The sequence below is a fragment of the Dama dama genome, chromosome 23 (genome assembly GCF_033118175.1).
Source record: "Dama dama isolate Ldn47 chromosome 23, ASM3311817v1, whole genome shotgun sequence".
Lineage (NCBI taxonomy): Eukaryota > Metazoa > Chordata > Mammalia > Artiodactyla > Cervidae > Dama > Dama dama.
Window position 1 is genome coordinate 58,913,599 of NC_083703.1, and position 19,230 is coordinate 58,932,828.

At 58.9% G+C, this 19,230-nt stretch overlaps 1 protein-coding gene across 1 annotated transcript; it reads right to left on the bottom strand.

Moving 5' to 3' along the window:
• Positions 1–1,862: 1,862 nt before the first annotated feature.
• Positions 1,863–17,476, bottom strand: RBM38 (RNA binding motif protein 38). The gene is made up of 4 exons (XM_061126945.1): positions 17,122–17,476; positions 16,236–16,359; positions 15,715–15,769; positions 1,863–3,436 (listed from the first exon to the last, which is right to left on the bottom strand). Exons 1-4 carry the CDS (start codon positions 17,356–17,358, stop codon positions 3,133–3,135), a joined length of 720 nt encoding a protein of 239 aa, XP_060982928.1. The 5' UTR covers positions 17,359–17,476; the 3' UTR covers positions 1,863–3,132.
• Positions 17,477–19,230: the final 1,754 nt, after the last annotated feature.

Consider the following 19,230-nt stretch of genomic DNA (forward strand, 5'->3'; position numbering starts at 1 on the left):
GGGCAGGCGCTACGTTCCCCATGCATCATCTGCCCTGTTCCCTGCGGACACTGTGGCAGCTCTGGCCTCTTCCGCCCCACCCCTCCCCTGGCCCCAGCTCCTCTCGTCTCAGATCTGCCCAGCACACTCCAGCCTGGATGGATGGTTCCGAAACTCCCGCTGGCGTCCTCCACCAGAATCAAGTTCTAAATGCCAGCAGGCCTCAGTTTCCCTGCTGTGCCTGGCACAACACTACATGTGGGGGACATACAGGACACAAAGCAGATGCCCCCCTGGTGTCGGTGTTCCAATGGGGATGGGACAGGGACAGGTGAGGTTACACCTGACAGGGAACACAGTTCAGCTGTCTGGACTGAGACTGGGGCCAGAGGAGGCTGCCGGGACAAAGATGCGCTGAGAGCTGGAGGAATTCAGCAGGTAAAAGCTGGAGGATTTGACAGCAGTACAAAGGTCCTGTGGCGGGCTCTGCCTGGTTTGGGGGGCTCTCCCAGAACACAGTGACAGCTTTGGTTTTTTCCTCGAGGATGATGGGGAGCCACAGAAGGCTCTGAGCTGGGGGAGCAGGGAACCCCACTGGTGTCAAACAGGACCCTCTGGCTGCAAGATGCAGACCATGAACCACCAGAGGACAGAGGCAGAAGCAGTGAAGGGGGCAAGGAGTGGGCAGACAAGAGATAGGCTTAGCAGAAGTTGCAAGAGGGTGAGGGAGGAGTTTTGCGGGACCAGAGGGAGCCTGGCTCGCCTACTGTGCAGGAGGTGAATGGGGGAGATGGCACAGACGTACACGCTCTGAAAGGTCCGGGAGGACAAGCATCCTGGTGCCTGGAGAGCAACTGCCCCAAACTAGGCCAACCCTCGACCTCCGAGCTCTGCTCAGACTGGCCTCCCCACCAGGAGCACCCACATTTCCCCAGATCACCAGGAGGAACCCCTCCATCCAACTGCCTTTGGTGCCTCCTCCTACCTGTGCAGTCCTCCCCTCCCGTCCCCCAGGGCATCAGCTACACTGTGCTGAGCTCGCCAGGCAGCGGGCGTCTCTGCACTGTCTCCCCCCCCCAGCCCCACCCAGACTGTGCTCACAGCATGCTCACTGGTCTCTGCTGCCCCCTCAGCCCCGCCACCTCCGATGCTCACCTGCCACCCTGCCTCCCCTCACGAGCCTCTCCAGCCACCTGGGCCTCGGCTGTTCCTCTGCCTAGAACCCAGGCCTCTTCCTCCATCACCTGGTAATGCGTCCTGACCGGTAGGTGAAATCACTGCATTTGCATGTTTCCTGCGTCTCCCTCACTGCTTTGCATGCTTGCTGTGCGTCCCTGCTAGATTCTAACTCCCCGGGCAGGACTGCGTGCTTTGTTCATGACTACTCCCAGGGCTCTGCATGTGACCTGGCACAGAACAATTTCTTGGAATGAATGAATGAGGGAACAATTGAGGGAATGAGCAAATGAACCTCCTTCTCCAGCCTTCACACTCCTTCCAGAAGGCCTCCATGATCTCCCACCACTGACAGGGCTCCAGGTGGGTGGTGGAAGAGGTTGGGACTTCCCCGAGATGGGAGCCCTTACTCACACACCCTAGACGTCTCTTCTCCACCCTGACTTGTGTCTGGCTGCCAGTGCCCCAAGGGTGGGTGGCCTGGATACCTGCTCCTCAGCTCTCTTAGCAGGTGCCACCCAGGTTCCGCCAGCAGCACCCAGCTTTCTCTTTCATGGGGCTCTGGTGGCACCATCAATGACAACACCCTCCCCAACCCCCTGGCCTCTGCCCCCAGGGCCCTGCTCCCAGCACATCAGCAATGCTGAGCCTGGTCGCTGTGGGGGTCGGAGGCGCCCCCTTTGAGGGGGAAAAAACCACAGACCCACTTTTTCTTTAAAGAAAACAAGTTTTATTTTTTATAATCAGAACATTCTAATAAAAATATTATTATAATATTAGCTACCTTTACTTTCTGGGCTTTGACTCTGCACCAGACGTGCAGCGAAGCCCACGTACGTCAGCCCCGAGGCCTCCCGCGTCCCTGAGGTAGGTCTGAAGGAGCACCCCAGTGCCCCCAACCTTCCGGCCCGCCCGCCCCTCAACTCTCCCCTGCTCCTCCAGGGCAGGGCCCCATCGTGGTGTGGGTGAACCTTCGCCTCCTCTACCCGAGCTCCCAAGGCAGCCAGACGTGTCTCAACTCAAACCCGCAGGTTGTATACAGCAGGCGACACTATGGGGGTGGAGGGTGGGGTGGGGACCACCCTATGCTCTGAGCCTCTATCCTGCCAGCCGGCCGGGATGTGGTGGTCCAGCCCCTCAGCCAGCACCCCTTCATGGCCTCAGGGAGCAGGTAAAGCTTAAGAAAACTCACTGTCAAGATGCCCACCCTCTGAGGAGCTTGGGCTGGCACTTATCAGAAGAACACCACCACCATCTCTTCAGGCGGACGAGCCATCGACCAAAGTGAGTCTCAAAGTCAAAAAAACAGGTTTTGGATTCTTGGCGATTGGAATCTCCATTGAAAAAATAGACTGAAACTCTGAAATCATCTTAGTAGCAAAACAACAATGATAAGAAAAAGAGCCACAGTGCTTTGATGGAATGAACGGACCATGGCTGGCTGCCCCAGTCACAGGTCACCGGGGGCGCCCTGCTGCACCTGGGAGCCCTGGGGGGTGGGGGGGTGCCCCCGGGCGAACATTTAGATAATGGGAATTCTGGGGGTGGGAGAGCCCCCTACCTGCGGTTCACAGTCACGCAGATGGAGTGACAACAGTCAATGCACTTCACCGGGATCCTGGGCTTCCCTGGAGTAATAAGGCCTCTCTGAAAGGGACCCAGAGGGCAGTCGGGGTTTACGGAGGGTCCAGAAGACCCCGCTGGGTGCTGGAGGGACCGCCTGCGGGCTCTAAGGTGTGGGAGGGTGGGGACGGTGCATGTGCGACATTCAGGCTGATCTTCCATTAGCTTTCAGTCATTCAAGTCCTCTCTTAAGACATGATGTCCCAGGTGTAAAGATCAGTAGTCTCTGGGCCATCCAGGGTGCGGCGGGGTCCCGCGGAGCCCCCCGAGGTCCAGGGGTGGGTGTGCACCCTGGACTCGGCCGGCACCCCCCAGCCCGCGGTGACGGGGCCGTGGTCGCGGGCGGGGCCGGCCTCACTGCATCCGGTCAGGCTGCAGCTGCGGAGGCTGGTACTGCAGGAAGGTGGTGCCCGCGGGGGCCGCGGCCGAGAGGGCCTGGGGCACGGTGGCCGGGTAGCCGTAGCCCATGAAGCTGGCGGCTGTGGCGGGCGAGGCGGCGTACGGGTACTGGTCATAGGCGGCCGGCGGGTACTGGGCGTAGGCCGGGCTGGCCGGCGTGTACTCGATGTAAGGCGAGGACAGCGGTGGGACCGGGGCGGCCGGGATCACCACGCTGGGCTGGACGATGGCTTGTGGGTAGATGTAGTGGGGGGTCAGCCTGCAGGGCCAAGCAGAGAGGGGCAGGGTCAGGGGACAGAGCAGGGAAACACAGCTGGCTCCAGGGAGGAGTGGACGAGCTGGGACTGCTGGGCGATGCTGTCTCGCCCTCCTGTGTCTCCACTTTCTCATCTGTAAAATGGGTGCAGTCTGAGCAAGAAGGCTGCTCCCACTGCAGGGCTGTGGCACTGGCCATGCCTACAACTGCACGGCGACCCAGCACTCTCCCCAGCGACCCACAGGGCTCCCACCTCCCCTCTTCAAGTCTACACTCAAAATATCTCCTCAGTGAACCCCTTCAGGAACCCCCCTCAAACCACCCTACACCCCAAATACCATCCACTCCTGCCAGGAGCAACAACATGACCTGGGGGCCAGGGGGAGTTTAAAAATGATTAGCAATTTCAGCACCAGAGCATCAAACCCAGCACAGGCCCTTCTGAGCACAAGCTCCCGTGTGATCAGCCAGGGCCCAGGTCCACGAAGCCAGCCCTGTCCCCACCCCCACGTCCCTATTCAGCTTCCAGCATCTTGCCACGCCCCCAAGTGACACCCACACAACTTACTTATTTCCCACAGCTGTCTCCCCCTACTAAAACGTCAGCCACCTATGGACTGACAACACAGACCTTGGCCCCCAGCACGGGCTCACTTGCTGAGGGAACAAAGACAATGATGAATCGAAGTATAACCAGATGGTGGGACTAAGAGCAGAGATGACGGCCAAGCCTCAGGGACAGGGCTCAGCAGCCCAGCGGCCATGTCTCACCTAAGACTAACTGGTGAACCTTGCCCTAGGGTGGCTCTCATAATTATCCCAGTTTACTACAGAAACACTGGGCTCGGAGGCACACTGCCCCTAGTACCAGAGTGGAGGGAACGGGATGTGGCCCCTGGGCATCAGTCTGAGAGCTGTGACTTGCACCTGGCACTCATCACACCCAGCAGGCTGCCCACTGTGGGTGCTGTGCGTGCCACACACCCAGCCCTCCACCACAGGGGTGATCCCGCACATAGCCAAAGGGGAAAGTGAGGCTCATGAAGGCGGTATCGGCAGGTGCCTGCTCTGCCAGCCAGCGCCGAGCCCCACAGCCAGTCTGCAGCAGTGCCCACGACGGGGGTGGGCGCAGAGCCAACGGAGCGGGCATCACCTCCTCGTCCTCCTCTCAGACCTGCTCGAGGTACAAAGGACGGGGCCTCCACACCTGTAACACAGGCCTGGGAACCCCGTCCTGCCGCCCTTCCACTTGAAGAGAAGCTGCTTGGAAAGCAAAAGGGAAAACGTTCCCTCCTGGGAATCCCGCAGGTGGGGCAGCTAGGGGACCGTAAGTGGACAGCAAGCAGGGCCGTGGCAGCCAGGTTCCCTCCCCTGCCGGGCCCCTCAGCATCCGGGAGCCCTTGCTCCTGAACAAAGACGGGGCTCAGTGGGTCCTGGCCGCCCCCTTGGGAACACGGAAAAAGCAGAGGAACCCCAGTGTCATCCATCGGGACAAAGCAGCGCCCCGGGTCCCCCAGACCATCCCACACGGCAGTGGGACAAAGTCCAAGCTCAACCTCAAGCCACTCCCTCTCCACGCGGCCGGGAGAGAAAACCAGGTCACAGAACAGACGTGCTGTTTCTGCACTGTTATATTTATACTGAACGGTGATAATGTTCACTAAAAAAATTCAGATGTGTGTTTATACCAGTGCTAAGGATGGGTGAGGTGGAATCATATGAAACTGCCATTTTTACAGGTCCAAAAAGCTGACTAACAGCAACTTTATGCAGCCCGATGTTTTAAATGCAAAGAAAAGGCCGGGAAGGGGGCTGTGAAGGGGGCAGGGGGGTGGGCAGTTGGTGCAAGTGGGTCCGAGTATCTCGATGAGGCGAACGGACTCATGGGCACAGTTAAGAGATAAGAAGCACTATTCGCACCAGCCACAAAGGAGAAGCAACCCAAGCTCCCGTCCAAGGATGAATGGGTTTCCAGACTGCGGTGTGTGCATGCCAAGGAATGTTATTCCGCCATAAAAAGGAGTAACACGCTGACACATACCACCACTGTGTTCATCCGCAAGGATGAACCTTGAGGACGACGCTGGGTGAAAGAAGCCAGAAGGGAAAGGCTCCGGACTGCACAATTCCACTCATGGAAACCTCCACAGAAGCGAGTCCAGAAAGAGTGGTCATAATGGAGGGGCAAGCAGGAGAGGGGAGGCGGTGCTATGGGGTCTCCTCCTGGGTGATGCAGAAGTTCTGAATCAGATGGTGGTGATGAATACACAACTCTGTGAAAATGCTTAATGCCCTACAACGGCAGATTTTAGGTTATGCGTACATTTACCACAGGGCTTCCCTCGTGACTCAGCAGGAAAGAACCTGTCTGCCAATGCAGGAGACACCAGAGATGTGGGTTCGATTCCTGGGTCAAGAAGATTTCCCCTGAGGAGGATATGACAACCCACTCTAGTATTCTTGCCTGGAGAATCCCATGGACAGAGGAGTCTGGTGGGCTACAGTCCACAGGGTTGCAGAGTTGGACAGGATTGAGTGACGGAGCACACCCTCACACCTTACCACAATAAAGGCACACACACGTAAGAAGCAATCCTGAGCTAGGGGTGAACTACCCAGTGAGGGCAGAGCTGAGGTGGGGATGGGTACCATGGCCCTGTGGACCCAGCAGCAAACGCCTCCCTAGGGGTAAGAGCCTGGGCACACCTGGCCAGTCCCAGAGGAGCCCCAGTTGCCCCTGGCCAGGAAGTTCTCACACTGAGGCCCCCCTATCCCTGCTATGTGCCCTCCTAGGTGGCAGCACCCCTACAGTTGCCATGGCGACCCACTCCTGCTTGCCAGGAGGTCAGACAGCTTCCTGTAAGAACCTGCACACTGGCCCCAGGCCAAGCTCTCTCTCCCTTATTAGGGGCTTCTGCCGTCCACCCTCTCCTGCTCCTCTGGTGGGAACGAGAGCCCTGAACGGAGTACGGCCTGGGTTCGAATTCCACCTCCGCCTCCCCAGGCTTCTCTCCTCTCTGTGGGTGTGCTCTGGGCAAGGACACAGCAGGGAGAAGATTACATGGCCCCTGGCCTCTCAGAGCTCGGAATCCAGGAGAAGGAGAGACACGCAAATATGCCAACCCGCGAACCAGAGTCGGGAGTGGTCAGGGGAGGCTTCTCAGAGGCGGCGGCAGCTGCTCGGAGCCTGAGCTCCTGATCCATCTCCCCGCCTGGACCTCACATGAGTGGGTGGAGGCTCTACCCGGCACCTTGTCCAAGTCCCTGGATAGGGAAGGGGCTGGGCATTCGGTGCTGACACCAAGACAGAAGAGGGGCCGCACCAACAGTTCCATTTCTTGATATCTAGTCTGCCTACAGGAAATGACCTAAGTGTTTACACAGAAGTATATGAGGACTTAAGAATCCACAGCAAACACGTCCCTTATTTAAAAGGGTATGTGATATGAAGCATATGAGTTGCCTTTTGGGTCTCAGTTTAATAACTTAACAATTTGATAATTTAATCAATTGGTAACAATGGAAACAATGCCATCTATTTCACAAGATTGTGATAATTTCAAAAGCTATCATATATTTAAAAAAACAGGCAGGAAAAAAAAAAAACAAGGAACTAATACCTGATCAACCTTCTGCGTCTATTTCTTGGGTACCCACTATGTGACAGACACTTTCTTTTCACCTTCATGGAGCACTTTTATTTTCAGTCTAATTATTAAATAAAAAAAGAGGGGCCCCAGCAGTCCAGACCCCTCCCTAAACAGAAGCCAGTGGAGACAAGACGGAGCGGGTCTCGGAGCAGTGCTCCGGACACCCCAGGACATTCCTGAGGGTGAGGCTCTGCAAGTTTTGAGCCCAGAACTTCTCCCAACACAGGCAGGCACACCCCTGCTTCAGAGAGCGGACAGCCAAGTCTGATGGGGTCTGGGAGCCTGCATCCGACAGGCCCCCGGGGACGCGGGTACACACTGCACTGCAGAAGTACCCCCCAGGCCAGGCACAAGCTGTCCGCACAGGAGATGCACCCAGGGCGCTGAAATGGCAGGATTCTGGCCATGCCTGCCGCAAGGCTGCCGGCCAGGAAAGCCGGCATGTTCACCAGGTTTCCGACACTCAGCATCGTGGGGAGCACGGAGCTGCCCTGCTGGGGATGCTCAGACATGGTGGGCGAGTAAGCTTCAGGTTGGGAGGAAAGGGGTTCCCGTTTCTTGGCCTGTGGGGACATTTTAAATCTGCATCTGTTCACCTGTGTCCCTCAAGCACCCTGCCCCACCCTCCACTCTGAAAAGCCAAAGATAACATACAAAGCATTCCACAGCCAGAAAATAGGTGCTGGTGTTGCCCCATTTCTCAGGAAAACTTAGGCTCCAAGAGGCCAAGGGACTGGCAGTCACACAGCCAGGAGACAAGAGCAGGGCTCTGCTGCTGCGCAAGCCCTGCAGAGTCAAGGGGGAGGAAGCTGTGAAGCTCCCCCAAACAGGGGGCCGGGCCCCTCAGATCTGCATTCAAGTTACAGAGCTTCCATGAGCCTCAGTTTTCCCGTCTGTAAAATGGGTCTGGCAGAAGTTGACCTCAGGGCTCGAGAGGTGAGACCCTCCACCCGACCAGCATTTCTCAGCCACAGTGACTTCACCCCAGGGGTCACTCAGCATAAATATGACATTCCTGTTTGTCACCTGGCAGGTAGGGAGTGCCACTGGCAGCCAGCGGTAGAGGCTGGGGACGCTGCTAATATTCCACAGCGCACAGGACAGTCCCCGCACAAAGAATCCTGCAGCATCATGCTGAGGCCAAGACCTGCTGTCAACTACAAGGCAAAAGGTCGATACACGGAGTCCTTACCACTGCCCCAACCAGACACCCACACAGAGGGCTGGGAAGGAGGCCAAGTGGGGACCAAGGAGCCGAGCTGGCACGTGAACACAAACACGCAGGGATGAACACACACACACATACACGCACCCACCAGAATCTCCAGTGAGAAGGAAAACCCAGCCAAACCAGCGGCTGGCCCCACCTGAGCACAGCCCCCTGGGTCCCTCCCCAGGCCTACACACCACGAAAGGACACAGGGTGCGTGTGCCCAGCGGGTTCCTCGGTGCCCCACCTACTCCCCAGAAAGGTCAGGTGCCGCCGGCCTCCACGTACTCCATCTACAGGCTTCTGAAAAGGGCACAGGCTTGGCACATTCTGTCCCCAGACTGGACATGCTTCTCTGTGCACAGGGCCTTCATACCTGCTGTTCCCGCTGCTGGCAGGCTCCTTCCCACAGCTCAGTCACCTCCACAGAGGCCTTCCCTGACCACCACCCCCTCACCTCCTGCCCACCGCTGGCCATACTTCCTTCCTACAGCCTCAAACCACTTTGTCATCCGTCTGTCTTCCCGAGGGCAGGGACATGGCCTGGACCGCTTGGTCCCCAGCACCTAGTCAGCACCGAGAGCCAAGGGCCTTGCTGGCACTGGGTGGAAAAGGGGCTTCCTCCGGGGCCCTGCTGCTTTCTGGGCTGGGAGTCTCGGTCCTTGGAAGGCAGCAGAAGCAGCAGCCTGACCTGGAATGGCCTCTAGGGCCAGCGCAGCTCTGCTCGACAACTCACACCATGAACCCTGGGGAGGCAAGAACAACAGCCTCCGTTCAAGTCTCACCCTGCACCTGTCAGCCTCAGGGCTGTCTTGGGGGCTTGGACTGCCCCGTCTGTACCCCCAGGGACCTCAGCAGCACCGATGACCCCTCCTCCTCGAGCCTGAGGGAGGGCAAGAACATCCCACCCAGCCAGGACGGACAGAAGGCCCTCCCAGCCCAGCCCCACGGAGGGCAGACCAGAGACCCAGAGGGAAAAGCAAATCAGCAAGCAGGACAGTTAATGGGTCAGAACTCAGGTGACCCAACGCCCAGGCCAGGACCTGAGCAAAACAAACCCACAAAACCCCAGACTGTGGGAAGTGGAGGGGGCTACAGTGGGCCGGGTTCAAAAGGCCAGACCATCCTGGGGGGGGCACATGCTCAGGCCGAGCAGCCCCTGCTGAAAGGGTGATGGCAGAGATCTCTGCCTGGACCCGCGTGCCCAGAGTGAGCAGCTTCCAACCAGGAGTGACCCAGCTGTCTCGGGCCGATGGAGACCGGGGTGTAGGACTGAGAATCCCGAGTCTGGATCTTGGCCGCGGCTGCCCCAGCCCCTCGGCCCTCTCTGGCCTATTTCCCTGTCTGTAAACCAAGGGTGACACAAAGCGCGACACAGCCTCCCCTGGACCCCTGGTGGCAGAAGTCTAGGGGTCTGATCAGCAGGGTCTGGGGACTCCTGGGCAGTCAGGGGTGGAGGGGGCCAGCTGAGGGAGCTGGCGCCAGGAGACAGACAGCCTCACACCCCACACACTCAGAGCGAAACTCGAAGCGCAGAGGGATGGGTTGCCGTCCCAGGCGCTCACTCTGTGAACGCACGGTCACCCTCGAAAATAAAAATAAAAAAGGCAAATGAGCCCATTTCACTTTTTCTGTTCTCTGGAGGTTTGGCCTGATGGGCTGGAGAAGTCGGCTGCTGCTGGGGTACAACTCATGATTCTCAGGCGAGGGAGGGGGCCCCCCAGGACTTCCCAGAGGGGGGCCTCCAGGCTCTCTGGGGCCACTGGATCAGAGCAGGTGCAACGCGTCTCCTGTGGAGCAGTGCCGGGCCCTGGCTTGGCCTCTCCACCAGAACCTGTCCAAGCCCAAACGCCGGCTGTTACCCCCAGACTGCAGCCTCCCCTCACTGCCAAGGCCCATCGAACTGCCGTGAGCTCAGGCCCAATGTTCTGGAATCCTCCTGGACTCCCTTCTTTCACACGTTCTTTAAATGTACTTCTTTAAATGTACACAGAATCCCACAACTCCACACCCCTGTGCTGGTCCAGGGGCCCACCATGCCCCCAGTGCTTCAGGCCCACCCAGCAGCCAGAGATGCTCTAAAGATGCAAGTGACTCGGCCCTCACATGCTCAGGGCCCACGGTAGCCCCACATGACTCAGAGTAAAATCCAAATGCCCCCACTCGACCATTAAGGCCCTATGTGAGCTGAGGCCACCCTGCTGGGTCCGTGACTCCCTTCAATCTCCCACTTCCTCCCACTGGTCATACCAGCCTCCCGTCAGCCGCTCCCTTCCCCCGGGAGCCCCTGTCACCACCTCTGCCAAAGAAAGTTCTGTAATCACAAGCAGGACCAGGGTTCCCTTCATCCCAACGTGCCACAAACCGGCAAACATCCTTTGAACAAACTGAATGAACAAGCAGGGCTTCCTCCCCACCCCCGACGTGGGAGGGGTCAGGAGAATGAGCCGGGTGCCCCCCCAGCACTCTGCAGAGTGCTCATCACATCCACGCGGCAGCTGGGGAAACAGAGACTCGAAGAGAAAAGGTCATCACAAGAACAAGGAGTCCCCCAGGCAAGTCATGGGGCTCCCCGGCTCCCCACACAGCCTCCTCCCGCTGCAGCGTGAAGGGCCTGGCCCACCTGGGAGCCCCCCGCCACACTCCTCCCCACCCATGGGGCCAGGATGCCCGCGTCAGCCTGAGCATGGCCAGGCCTCTCCCCTGGGCCCGAGGCTTCCGGACGAGGCCCTGCAGCCCTCCGCACAGGGTCCCTCCTGCCAGGGCCAGTGCGGCTGGCGGGGAGCTTGCCCTTGGATGAGAACCCAAGAACCACCCGGAGGCTGGTGTCTGTTACAGCAGACGGCGACAAACAACAGGTGTGCACGGGTGCGGGGAGGGCCACGCGCCGGCCCATGCCTCGCTCCAGTGAGAGCTAAACAGGAAGCAACGGGGTGGGGAGGGGCAGGACCACCCCAGACACCCTGAAAGTAAAAACAAGCCATGTGATGGCACACAAGGAGGGTACCAGCTTCCTCTCTGCCCGCCCCCTGCCCCCCCCGCCCCCCGCAAAGCCTCCACTCTGACCTCACTTCCTGCCACACCTCCAAGATGCTGGCCCCCACCCCCCTGCCCCCCTGCCCAGGTGCTGGCCCCTATTCTAGGCACTGCAACTACCCCTGGCTTTATTTATGTCATATCATGAGATAACAAGGCTCTCCAGGTACAGTACCGGAGGCCCCCTGCAGTGTCCCCAGTGGTGACGTCTCATAACACAACATGCCACCAAGCCCAAGAGTCCATAGCAGGCATGCTGTTCTTAGCTGGCTCCAGGCCTTGCTCTGATTTCACCATCTGGAGGTGTCCTAGGGTGCAGGTCTGTGACTGTCATGCTCGCAGATCACCCTCCCTACCCTTACATCATGACAGAGGCCTGTCCTGCCCCCACGAGGCCTCCTGCCAGCCAGCTGCTCTGTCCAGCTGCACCCATCACATGTGCAGATGGATTTCGAATGGTCTGGCATCCCTGCCAGAAAGCGAGACGGAGAACCAACCACGTCTTTCAAAGTATCCAGCAGGTGTTCAATAAATACTCGAGGAACAAAGCATTCTGGGAACAGCTCATTCCCTTCTGCCCAGTCCTGTGTGCTCCACGCTTCTGAGAAACAGACATCTTCCCATCGCCCTGCGGCGCCACCCCCACCCCACCCTGGGGACCCAGACACTCCACTCAGACCCCCTGGCTGGGCAGATACCCATGACCTGATGACAACAAGGGCAGCGGGTCTCGACCTGGGCACTGGGAACCATCACAGAGACGGAGAAGCGGCCCAGAAACCTTCAGCCAAATGCAGTGTGAAGGTGCCGAGGGAGGAGACCCTGGGCCCTGGTCAGTTCTGGGGGTTCTGGCTCTGCCTTGTCCAAGAGCTAGCCAGACAGCGGTGCTGAGGCCTCGGGGAAGGAGGGAGGGTGCTGGAGCCCCCGACTCAGGCTCTAGTGCCTGTGCCATGCACAGTCAGCCCTGGCGAGTTTCCCCGCGCCCAGCACCCACACAGGTGGAGGGGGCAACAGACTGGCCGAGCCGCCGTGAGATGAGTCACTGTGCACCCGTCTTCCCGTGGGCCTAGCCCTCACTGCGCGGTTCTGCACCAGGCACGGGCCCGTCCCCACTCAGCCCGGCGAGGTGGCATCTCCCTGCAGATGGGGAGAAGGGGGTGGGCCTGACCCCGAGCCCAGTCAGGCCTCTGGGGTCTCGCTCCGACACGAAGCCTGCCTGACACCCAACGGCCACAGGACCCTGTCCTGTCATCTGGGCCCAAGGGCTTGGCCTGCTCCCGGCACTGAGTGGGGCTCATGGTGGACAGGTGTGGAGCCACAGTGAGGCCCCCTTAAGAAGTTGGGGCGGGGGGAGGTGAGCCTAGAGAAACAGGTAACCCTTCAAAAATACCCCAGGAGAGGCTCCCAGCGCAGTCAGGCCCAGGACACACCTCAGCTCCTACGGCCCTCAGGCCCAGCCTGGACAGACAGCTGGCTGTCAAACAGCCCTGACACTGGCCAAGAAGCCCCTTCCAAGCCAGATCCGACACTCTGCCTGGACCCGTGCCTGCAGGCTGCTGACTGTCCCACCTGGTGGGCCGCTCAGCTGGGTGGTCTCTGGCTGTAGTTGTCCCCCCTGAGACCGGCCACTTGCCACCTCCCAAAGAAGTCTTCTCCAGACCCAAGCCTCAGCCCCACGGAGTGAATGTGACGGAAATGTCCTACTCGAGGTAGATCCTGAAAGACCCTGTTCTTGAAGAAAAGATAAACCGGGGAGGAGGAACCCAAGCTGCAAACAGAATGTAAAAGTCCTTTGGCAAATCTTCCCACACTGACGTTTATGACCCGGCCAGGCGAGGATTCCGCAGTAGCTGAGCCCGGGAGTCGGGGGTCTGGGGTCTTTGGAGCTGTCCCGGGCACATGAGCGGGGCCGGAAAGACTGGCGAAAGTTCCGCCGGGCAGGAGAGGGGTTAACGGGTTCGCAAACTCTGGGCTGCCCAGGCCTCCCTGCCAGCCTGGAGCTGACACAACTGACCGCTGAGTCAGGCCCGACCGGGCTCCCGGGCCTGATTGTTTGTAAAGACAAAAGGGACGCTGACAGCCCAAGTCTCCAGCCAGGCAGGCGGGCGCTGGGAGGAGACAGCTGACCCCGAAAGCATGGCCGAGGCCCCTCCTGCCCCTGGGTCTCAGCACAGCCTGGTGGGAGGCGACCATCCACCAGCCGCTGGAAAACGCAGAGCTGGACTGTCCCCCCGACCCCTTGTCCCTGTTTGTCGACTGTCCTTCCACCCCTTGGCAACCAACAAATAGAGCCTCTGCATCATCATGGGTCTTAAATGGCCGGCCAGCAGATTCAGTTACAAAACACTTTCGCCGGCGCTCAGGAGCACATGGCAGTAAAATCTGAGTGACCCCTGACCACCCTCCCGTGGGCGGCGCTCTGAGGACCGTGAGGGAAACCGTCTGGGCACCCTTCCCACCTCCCACCCCAGAGAGCAGGGGCTAAGAGCACAGGCCCAGAGCCAGCTCGTGGAGGTTCAAGTCCCCTCACTTCAGCCACCCTGGATGGGTTGTTAACTGTTTTTAACCTTTCTCTGCCCGTTTCCCCACCTATGAGGGAGGAATGACGTCCATCCCAACCTCAGAGAAGTGCCACGAGGGTGTGGAGCACCTAGCCCCATGAGCCAGCATTGCCTCGTGTCATTATTATTCCCATTTTCCAGATGAGGAAACGGAAGGCTCAGGAAGACATCACTTAGCAAGGAGGACCCCACTGGTAAAGTGACAAAGCCAGGATCTGATCCCAGGTCCGCAGGCTCCAGAGTCCCAAGTATCAGGACTCTGAGACTCAGTCCCAGAAGCAGCTGTGATGGGTCAGAACAGAGCCCAGGCCCAAGCAGAAAGCCACGGAGGCATTTTAAGCAGAGGAAAGCTGCGTGTGCTCAAGGCTCACACCCGGATCTCAGTGCTAGCCCCTGTCCCAGCCCCTGCCCCAGGGAGCAGAACCAGGACTGTGAAAAGTGAGAAACGCCCTCCCCGTGTGACCTGAACCCAAACAGGAAGAACCTGGGTGACAGCAGGAAGATGGGGGTGTCCCCAAACACCTTCCAAGACGCCTACAGCCACAGAAGAAGCAGATCCTAGGGTGGGAAGGAAACCAGAGCCCCCTACTCCCAGCTGCCCTCCAGGCTTCCTCCCAGGAGGACACACAGGCACCAGGCCCACACAGTCTCTGACCCACAAGGGGGTGGGGGCACGGGACAGCCACAGAGACTGCCCGTCAGGACAAGGAGCCCCGAATCATGGCCAACCTGCCCAGTCCCCCCGAGCCCAGCTCCCAACCTGCTCCAAAGCCTGGTCCACACCACCCCAGTGAGCCAGGGGAGCAATCAAATCAAGTCTCTGGGGCAGACACACACACACACATTTGCAACTTTCAACACAAAACACAGGGCCTGGAATCTGATCTCTGATAAGCTTAAGATGTTCTACCATCCTAAAAGGGGCTGCCTATTCTATAAATGGTCCCCCAACACAAACCCCTCATCGTAATCAGCACATTCCCCACACCAGGGCATAGAGCCGACATCAATCATGGGGCTGAGAAGTCAGCCAGTACGGCAGGCTCCTTTGGGCATCCAAAGTTTGTGTCCTTTCCCAAGCAGCTACCAGGCCCTATTAGGTGCTTTTAAAAAAAAAAAAAAAAGAAAGAAAAAGAAGGCCCTTTTCAGGTGGAGGAGGGTGGGACACTGTACTCCAAAGCATGTTAGACAAAAGGCCCACAGGCTGAGCCCACTCGGGCGGAGACATCTGGCCCTGATTCCAGCTCACCTGCTGCAGCTTCACAAACACCGGACCGGATGGCAGTGACCTGCTGCCGCCATCTGTTGGGCACCGGAGCAGGTCAGAGAGGCGCCCTCAGAAGAGCCTGGCCCTGTTCCTGGTCGGCAAACACCTCCAGCATGCTCACCTACCTGCCTGGCCTCCACCCACAGAACTCAGAGGTGCTATCACTATCCCATTTTACAGGTGAGGAAACCGAGGCACACAACCAATCAGGGGAAGCTAGGACCTGAATTCAGGCCCATGTTCCCCATCTCTCTTCAGTGTGGCCTTTGCTGGGGGCAGAGAAATGCAATCTGCCTTCTCTCCCTTCTCCCAGCTGAACCCCTCCCACTCCCACAACACGATCACGCTTCTGAAAGACTGGAGCAAGTGACAGGTCTCAGACAGAGAAAGGGAGCTGCAGACAGCACCACCAATGCCAGAGGGTCGGCGGTCCTGGGGTGAGAGGCTCCCTCAGACTGAGGGCCACCTGCATGGGGAGACCCAGGAAGCCCACGGCCCCCTGGCGTAGTCTCCAAGGGCTGTGTGCCCCCCGGCCCCAACCGGCCACGTCCACTCACCCATAAGTCCGCTGGATCAAAGTGGGGGGCACCTGCTGCACGCCGATGGCAAAGCCTAAAATGAGAGACCAGTTAGGGAGGGGCCCAGCCTTACCCAGGGAAGACCCCCACAGCCTAGTCCAAAGGGGTAAACAGCTTCCTCTCCCCTCCTGGCCACCTCCACCTGAACCCCAGAACTCCCAGCCAAAGGGGGCCCACGGAGCTGAGGGGCAGCAGTCGCTGGGCTTGCGTCCTCCCGACCTCCAGCTCTGGGACCCACTTCCTCCCTCCGGTGAGGACAGCTGACAAGCGGGTGACCTGCCCTCCTCGCCGTGTCCCACTGGCACACGCGGCCTGAGGAAGGGGTTTGACTTCTGAGCTGGGGGATGACTGCCCTGTGATGGCTCTCTTGGAGCACATGACAGCCGACTGCTACTCCTGGAGCAGGGCAGTGGAGGGCGGGGGGTGCCTCTTCCACCCCACAGAGAGCGAGGCTGAATATAGCAACCAGAAGCACAGGGAAGGAAAGCACGGACTCTCACCCGTCTGGAGGCTGCGCGGCTTGGCACCCAGATAGGCCAAGTTCACGTTTGCCTTGCGACCATCGATGTTGGGGTTAGGGTCTTTGCAAGCCCTCTCAGCGGCTGCGCGGTCGGCCATGGTCACCTGGGGGCGCACAGAGGCATCAGGGGCTTCCCCGGAAGGTGGGGGAAGCAGACAGTGGGCTCTAGAGCCCAGGCACCCCCGGCATTCACTTCCCCTGACCCCATATGCCCGCTACCCAAGGCATCCGCCTAGCCCCCGTCCAGCCTAGGCCCCCCCCACGCCAAAGCTGCCCCTGGACCCCAGCTCCTCCCTCCGAGTTCAAGTGCTAAGAAACGCGGCCTTGAAGGGCAAAAACAATCCCCGGGGACTACAGCAAATCCGAAGGGAAGGAGGAGTCCTGGGGTGGCCTACCCGGCCTGTGGGGACCACCAATTTCCTCACGGGAGGGGTTTGGGGACACCCTAGTTAGAAAAGGAGTTAAGGGAAGTGTCTTCAGGCCAACTCTGACTTAGGTTGTTTGGGGTGTCTGTGGGAGTTGCTAGAAAATAAAACACGGGTTGCTCAAAGGCTCCTAAGTGCCCCAGGGTGAAGCCCTGTTCCTCGCTCGCTTGTTGCTCCAGGAAGTGCCGAAAAGTAGCCGGCTGTTCCCAAAACCTCTCCACAAACTTAGAAGAGTCCTAATTGAACAGAGCGGCTCTCCCTTTTAAAGCCGGCGTGGCGTGGGGGCAGGGAGACGGGGGCAGGACCGGCTGCAGCCCGAGAAGGGTCAGCAGGTGCCGAGCCGGCGGGAGGCGCCCGGGGTTGGCGTGCGCCCGCCGCTTGACTCAGCGCCCTGGCGGCGATAAGTGCGGGGCGGGAGCGCCCGGCCGCGGGGCCACTTACGAAGCCGTATCCGCGAGACTTGCCCGTCTGGCGGTCGGTGATGACCACGGCCTCCTCGATGTCCCCGAAGCCCTCGAAGTACTTCCTGAGCGAGGCGTCGGTAGTATGGTAGGGCAGGCCGCCCACGAAAATCTTGGTGAACGTGGTGTCCTTCTGCGAGCCGTGCATGGCGCCGGGGGCGGCCGGGGGCCGCGAGAAGCCCGCGCTCGGGGCGCACGGCGCGGGCTGCAGCAGCATGGGGGGCGCCCCGCCGCCTACGGACCCGGGCCGCGTGGGGCTGCGCTCATTGGGGGCGGTGGCGGAGCGAGCGCGGCAGCAGGGGCGCGGGTTTAGCCGCCGGGCCCTTCCACGCGCGGGCCGCTCCCGCCGTGCGCGCCTCGCTGCGCTGCGCTGCGCTCCTGCCGGCGTTGCGGGCACTCTGCGCCTCAGCGCCGGCCCCCGGGCTTTGTAGTCGGCCCCGCCCCCGGTCCGCTCAGGCCCCGCCCTGTAAAACCAGCCCCGCCCCCAGCCACAGCCCCGCCCCGCCCCGGGCGCGCGAGGAGCGCCGGGAAGCGTAGTCCAGGCCCCGCCCCACCGCACCTCACGTGCGGTGGGGAAGCACTTGGAGCAGAGCGCGCACTTACGGAGGGGGCACATTCGGGTTTTCTAGGGCACCTGTTTAGTGCTCGCTGGGTTCCGGGCCCCTCTCCTCGTGGAGAGCACAGTCTAGCGAATCAGATGTACACGATTCAGATCATGTTTAGTGAGACCACGTTTCTCCCAGTGCCACCTCCAGTACAACAACGTATTGAAGGTGAAATGATTTTTATCTTTACGCACAGGTGCTAAGTAGCTTCAGTAGTGTCCCACTCTTTGTGACCTGCCAGGTTCCTCTGTCCTTGGAATCCTCTAGGCAAGAATACTGGAGTGGGTTGCCATGCCCTCTTCCAGGAGATCTTTCCAATCCACAGACTGAACCCTCATCTCTTATGTCTTCTGCACTGGCAGGCAGGTTCTTTACCACTAGAACCACCTGTGAAGCCCCGTTTGTCGAGAGTGTGTGTGTGTGTGTGTGCGCGCGCGCGCGTGTGTGTGCGTGGACTATATACATGAATATAATTAGTTCAAGGAATTTTAGAGTGTGGGTGTGTGGTCTATATTCACGAATATAATTCATTCAAGGACTATTTATTAGGGTGCGTGGGTTGCAGAAATACACAGAACACACTCTAGCCCCACCAAGCCGCTATGAACAAGACAGATAATTAAACGGATTCAGTTCAGTTGCTCAGTCTTGTCCGACTCTTTGCAACCCCATCAACTGCAGCATGCCAGGCTTCCCTGTCCATCACCAACTCCCAGAGGTTGCTCAAACTCATATTCATTGAGTCGGTGATGCCATCCAACCATCTCATCCTCTGTCGTCCCTTTTTCCTCCTGCCTTTGCTCTTTCCCAGCATCAATCTTTTCCAATGAGTCAGTTCTTTGCATCAGGTGGCCAAAGTATTGGAGTGTGAACTTCAGCATCAGTCCTCCCAAGGAATATTCAGGACTGATTTCCTTTAGGCTTGACTGGTTCGACCTCCTTGCAGCCCAAGGGACTCTCAAGAGTCTTCTCCAACACCACAGTTCAAAAGCATCAATTCTTTGGCACTCAGCTTTCTTTATAGTCCAAATCTCTCCCATCCATATGTAACTACTGGAAAAACCATAGCTTTCACTAAATGGGCCTTTGTCAGGAAAAGTAATGTCTCTGCTTTTTAATTATACAATATATTATCCATTAGGAAATAAATCAGGGCACTGCCATCCAGGAGTGGCCAGAGTGGTCCCGGAAGCCCCTCTGATAAGGTGATTGGGCAGGGGAAGTAATTCTGGCCTCATTGAAAGTCCATCCCGGTGTTCGGGATTCCTCCGTCTCTGTCGGCAGCCTCTGGGGCAGAGCAAACAGAAAGGGCAGTGCTATTCCCTTTGTCCCTTCTCCAACCATAGGGACAGGCCCACCCCTGGGACTCTGGAGCAAGACCTGCTGCAGAATTGTCAAGGCCGCTTGTTCAAAGTTACTAGGAACTTCCTGTCTGACCAAAGCACTGAACACAAGGCCCCGGCACCAGCATCCCCCACCAGTGG